Source organism: Poecilia formosa, unplaced genomic scaffold, assembly GCF_000485575.1.
Source record: "Poecilia formosa unplaced genomic scaffold, Poecilia_formosa-5.1.2 Scaffold386, whole genome shotgun sequence".
NCBI classification, from domain to species: Eukaryota; Metazoa; Chordata; class Actinopteri; order Cyprinodontiformes; family Poeciliidae; genus Poecilia; species Poecilia formosa.
The window spans coordinates 367,833-373,873 of record NW_006800325.1 but is presented as its reverse complement, the minus strand read 5'-3'; the positions used below and the strand labels follow the sequence as shown (position 1 = coordinate 373,873).

The 6,041-nt window shown below is 40.5% G+C and overlaps 1 protein-coding gene across 2 annotated transcripts in view; it reads right to left on the bottom strand.

Moving 5' to 3' along the window:
* Positions 1-5,241, bottom strand: part of LOC103154435 (zinc-binding protein A33-like) — a 5,553-nt gene extending 312 nt beyond the window's left edge. Inside the window, exon 1 of one of the 2 annotated variants that reach the window (XM_016662697.1) lies at positions 4,276-5,241. In XM_016662697.1, coding sequence (XP_016518183.1) covers positions 4,276-5,079 — 804 coding nt within the window. In that variant the 5' untranslated portion in view covers positions 5,080-5,241. Of the gene's footprint in view, positions 1-3,672 lie in introns of those variants that run through there. The other variant, XM_016662696.1, reaches the window with a different exon arrangement.
* Positions 5,242-6,041: the final 800 nt, after the last annotated feature.

The following is a 6,041-nucleotide window of genomic DNA, read 5'->3' as shown; positions in this document are numbered from 1 at the left end:
GCAGTAAGCATATTGCGAGGGAACGCAAAAAAGATTTCTCCCCATGTCCCGTTTGAGCCACCAAAATTAGAAATTTCTTTTATCCAGGAATCTAATATTTTATGTTAGAACAGGATTTTTCAGAAAGCCTACACTCATCTTTTCAAGAAGTAAATTTTTTTGTGCTCAGCTTCCAACCTATAATATCAGTCATGAAAAATCATAAATACATACAGTGTATTTATAATACTTTTTTTCTGCCTATTTGAAGGGCAGAACTTTGACTCGGCGGGAAATTTAATGTTTTTGATTGTTTACTCAATGTTGCATGACTCTGTGTTTTTGTGTTTAATGATGTAAAGCACTTTGAAATGCCTTGCTGCTGAAATGTGCTATACAAATAAAATTTGATTTGATTTTGAATGTGTTGGAAAACTGTGTTTGGTTACTGACTTTTGTCATTACATTAAGAAATGTAGTGTTTGACCACACAGGAGAACTTTCCGGAGGATTTGGGAATGCAGTTAGGCCAAGAGTCAAAAGACATTAAGCTTGAAAAATAAGGTTTCTAGATGTCTACGCAGACAATCCGGCACCAAAACCCGAAAGGAGACGTGAACGTGAAATATGTGGTAATGTGTTTACTTTGGAGAATATGTGTTGATCAAAGGGACTTTGTCCACAGATGGGTTCACTACAATTGGGCCAAGATTTCCTCGCAGTTCGGTCATGCTGACTGAACACTGCTGTTGTAATACAACTTTGCTGTTCAGCCAAAGTCTGTACCATGTAGAAACTTTTTCAAAAGACTCTATTATGGTTTTCTTTGAAAACCAGCGTTCTTCTTTTCACTCTTCCATAGCCATTAGTGCTGATAGTTGCCCTGTGGACAGATTGCCCCACCTGACCTGTGTGGATCACTTGGTCCAGATTCACCACGAGCCTCTTGGCTGCATCTCTGATCAGAGATCTCTTTGTTCAGCCTGGAAGTTTAGCTGGACTTTGACTAGGCCTTGTCTTGGTAGGATTACAGTTGTTCCATACTCTGTTTCTGGATGACAGATTGAACAGCACTCTGTGAGATGTTAAAAACTGGGGAATTTTTTTATAACCCAAGTCTGCTTTAAACGTCTCCAAGGCTTCCTCCCTGACCTGTCTGCTGTGTTCCTTGGACTTAGTGATGCTGTTTGCATCCCACTACTCCCAACCTAAGGTGTCATAAAGCAGCTAGATTTCTGTTGATATTAGATTACACAAAGCTGGGCTCTATTTAGTCATTAACAACCATCAGTAAACTTCTGAAGGCAATTAGTCGCACTCAGAGAAAAGGGGTCTGATTACTTACGCACACCACACTTTTCAGATTTTTACTTGTAAAACATGTTTTGAATCATGTACAATTTTCTTTCTACTTCACTGTTGTATACCACTTTATGGTGGTCTTTCACATTCAATTCCAATGAAATATATTTGTTTGTGGTTGTAATGTGACAAAATATAGAAAAGTTCTAGGGGCATAGATACTTTTGCAAACCAGTATATAGCAGGAGAAGTATGGATACAACTCATTTCAACAACAACAAAAAAGATTTCTTATATATAATTCAGTAAATCCTACTGTTACTAAACATGGGTTTGATAAAAAAAAAACAACAACTTTGTGACAACATTGCATACACAAATTTTTGAAGTGGCACGTTTGGAGTTGCTCTTCTTTGATTCAGCCCCTGATTTCCTCTAAATCAGCTGTACCTGGAAGCTCATTTAGGGCTAAAGGTTTAAGTAAAGGAAAAATATTATGCACCAACAAGCGACAGAAAGTTTTTCATTGTGGAAGACAAGTTAGAGGTAGCAGAATAAATGTAATATTTCAAAAACATACACTGCTTTTGGGATATGAGGCTTCTGTTACACTAACAGTGGATGGTTGATGTTGATAATGCATAACATCTAACAAATAAGAAGCATGCTACATCCCTGCAGGGGAAACACACTCAAAATTGCTCACTGCTTTTGAGGACAGAACAACACCCCTGTTAGAAACTATTTCACGCATTGTGGTGGATCTATTCAGTAGAAAGTTTCCCTGCTTCCAGTCTCAGTCAGTCTCTGTTTGCTTACTTTGCCTTCCTGAAAGCAGGGACTGGATATTGCTGTAATGCAGCAATATGGATACAATGGACCTTACCAAGCCCCGCCCAGAAACGCCCCCTAAAATCCCATGTGGCTGCATGTCTCACAAACAAAGCCTCGGAGCTTAGTTTCTATGTAAACATGGCGTCTTTCATTTCGACTGACTCTCTACAAAGTATTTCTGAGTCGATTAGTGTAGCATTTCTGCCGGATTTTCACAAAATATCAGCCACGACAATGGACAGGGGAACCAACAGGTTCATATCTTTTTTGGACGACATCAAGGTGTTTGAGCCACGCGATGCCTCCAACATTGTGCGCGTCGCAGCTAAAAGCTACCAGTGGATGAGGAAAACAGCAGATCCTCACACCCTCAGCATAAATATAGCTGTGGACAAGATCAGTGATGCCTATTGTTCTTGCAAGGCTGGGTAAGTCGGCATTCATGGTTTTGGGGGTTATTTTTGGAATCAGTGATTTCTGTTGGCAAATGTTTGAGTGTGCCTAGGCCTGATACTCGATGCTAGCGCAGCTAACACGATTACAGTTTAGTAAAAAGCCTTTTCAGGTAAAATAAAATCTTTAATGTGTGTCTGATACGGTACACATTGCATATTGATCTGTTCAGCTAAGGTAAGACTGTGTAACAGACAGGCTTCAGGGTGTAGAGGTTGTATCGGTACCGCCATTATGCTGTACTTAGCTAAAAGGTTTTCATAATGGATGTGTTTATTATTAACTTTCTTTTTTTTTCATTCACTAAACACAAAGAAAGCAAAGTAATAATACTCACACCAGCACACGCTCCTTTGTTCTTATTGATCCTACGACAGTTGAGCTGCAAATGCGGTTGTGCTCAAGCTTTGATCCAAGCAAGGCTTCCCGTTTCAGATTTTGGAAATCTGTGAATTTTAGTTCCACAAATACGATCAGATGCCTGACATCGCCTGAACAGATTCCCCACTGACAGTGGAGAACGGTTCTTTTTCTTTCTTTTTCGAGTCCTGACGCAAAAACTTTCTGCCGGTCTGCAAGTCCACAATGTACATTAGCATGTGTTTACTACCGTTTGTTTTTTTTTAGTTGTTTTTTTTATGTGTTTACTACAGTGGCTTGTGTTTGTGAGACGGTCACGCACGTGGTCGCTGCACTGTGACGTCAAATGGGCATTAGCCAATGAAACGCGGCCCCGTGGTAAGGTTCACACCTTTTGCCTTCAAAATGTAATAAAATGTTGTTAAAATTGTATGATGTTATAAATGATGTAAATTTCTCTATTTTTATTTTTTTTACAGAACAAAAAAACTGAAGTTCAAATATTCATAAAATAAAACCACATTTGAAAATGGTTAAAAAGTGATTTGCTGATTTTAAAAATTTTTGTAGTGATGTATTGCTATTGTTAATTAAAACAATGAAAACACTGAATGATTATTAAGAATGTCCATTAGAGACTTAAAAAGAAACTTGCTGTTCTGGCTGCAAATAGAAACTGACATAAAATTGCAAAATAGTTCACAGAAGTAGGAATCACAACTTTAAACTTTAAAAAAAATCAGCTTAACAGATTTTGAGATGAGAAGTTTCTGCATCACCTGCAAGATAAACATGAAAAAAAGGGAAAAGTTTCTCAGTGAAAGTGTCTCTGTGAGTGTAGATGTGACTCTTTTCTTCAGAGTCGTAGAAGGAAACCTCCCCTCCGTCATAGTCCAGCTGGACTCTGATCCTCTGGAGACTCTTATTCACTGTGACAGTCTTTTTATCACCATTAGTGTATTTTCCAATACGATGCCATAAACACCAGATTCCATATTTTGGTAAGAAATATATCTTCCCCTTCCTGTCAACAGACTCTTTAACCAAACCCAAAGCCCAGTCAGGATGATCTCCCACCTCCATATCCCAGCTGTGTTTCCCTGAACTGAAACCCTCAGAACCAAAAACAATGGAGGAATAAGCGTTTCTCTCTGGATTATCAGGAAGCTGCTGTTCTATGTCCAAACGTGTCACCCTGGTCAGATCATCAGACAGGTAGAGCCATCTAGCTGCTGTGTTTGGGTCCAGAATGACGGGGCTGAACTTCACCTGGTCCTTCATCTTCTCCCAGACTCTGAAGGACAGGTTGCCCAGGTGTTTGGCCACATCTATCAGAGCTCCTGAGACCAGCTGTGGATCTGGCAGTGACCTCTGACCTCTGGCTCTGCTCTGAGTGGCTTTATAACTGCTGAGGAACGACACGTTGTCTTTCTGCAGCTCTTCTTCCACAGCAGAGATGCTGTCTGACAGAGAGGAGATCTGCTCCTCAATCCTCTTCATCTCTCCCATGATAGTCTTCCTCTTTTGCTCCTCTTCCTCCCTCAGAGCTGCCAGTCTGGACTCCTCTTCCTCTCTCAGGAACTGGTGGAGCTTGTTGAACTCTGCTCTGATCTGTCTCTCTGTGGACAGCAGCTGCTTCTTGGAGTGTTGAATCACATCATCGTATGTTTTCTCCACTTGTTCATGTTTGTTCCTCTTGTCCTGCAGAGACTTTAAGTCAGATTCCAGCTGCTCCTTCAGATCTCTGACTGCTTGTTCAACAGGAACCACTTTGTGACTCTGGTGGAGAGAAAACTCACAGACAGGACACACAGCTCTCTGCTCGTCTTCACAGAACAGTTTAGGGTCTTCTTGGTGTTTACTGCAGACCATCAGCTGCTTTGCTCCTGTTTCTGTCTCTGATGATCCAGGTTTCTGTCTTCCAGTGAAAGATTCAGCCAGTTCCTTCAGAGTGAAGTTAACATATGGATAATCCTTAGAAGATTTCCTTTTGCAGATGGGACAGTTCTTGTTTCCAGTTTGTTCCCAGAATTTCTGCAGGCAGCTTGAACAGAAGCTGTGGTTGCAGCTCAGAGACACAGGATCTCTGAACGTCTCTGAACAAACATGGCAGCTCAGGAAACGTTCCAGAAGAGCAGTGTTTTCAGCCATTTTGTTCTGAAATCCTCCAGAACCAGAACTCACCAAGTCAAAGTTTTTGCAGATTTTTCTTTAGATTCCAGTAAACATTCGTGTTTCAGCTCAGATCTCCAGCCTGTAATGGCGTCTCAGCTCCGTTCAGCTCAGTTAAAATAGTTTTGTTTTCCTCTCAGTGACGTTTCCAGTCAGACAGGTTGTTGTGTAATTCTTCAAAGCAAACTTCTGTTTTTTTTCTTTACTGCAGTTGTTATGTTGTTGTGGTAAGTGGACCCAAATTTAGACAAGTTGAAGCAAAGTGGTGGATAATTTAATCTATTCAGATAAAAAATCTCTTTGAGATCTACAATCTTTTTTTCAACAAAGGACTGGCAAGAAAGCAGCACCTTTCGCATCTATTAGCATTTAGATCACAAATCAGGCTGAAGACCAAAAGACAGAAGTAAACAAAAAGGAAAAACTGGAAAACAAATCTAACCAAAACAAAAGTTAACTCAGATCAAGTAATAATTTAATAAAATTAAATAAACTAATAAACACACAAACAAGGATAATTTAATTAAAAATAATGAATAGCTAAAGCAAGCACAGATAAAAACAACAAAGAAATAAAACAGTGACGAAGGAGCCATGAGGCTGGGGACTAGCAACCAGGAGAAAAGAGGGTGGAGGCTGGCAACAAGAAAGCCAAGATTTGGGTGGGTGGCAATGAAAGAGCCAAGAACTCCAGTGACAAAAGAGCCAAGCGCTTTGAGGCCGGCGACAGAGGAGGCCAGACGCTGGATACTGGGGATGAAAGAGTTAAAAGGCTGGCAGTGAAAGAGCCAAAAGGGTGAAGGCCTGCGACAAAGGAGCCAAGAGACTGATGGACAGAGATGAAGGAGTCTGGTGGCTGACAATGGAGTCCCAGGAGCTTGGAGTCTGAAGCATCAATAAGATTTTCAATAAACAGGATTTATCTGTGCTGTGTGTACTTG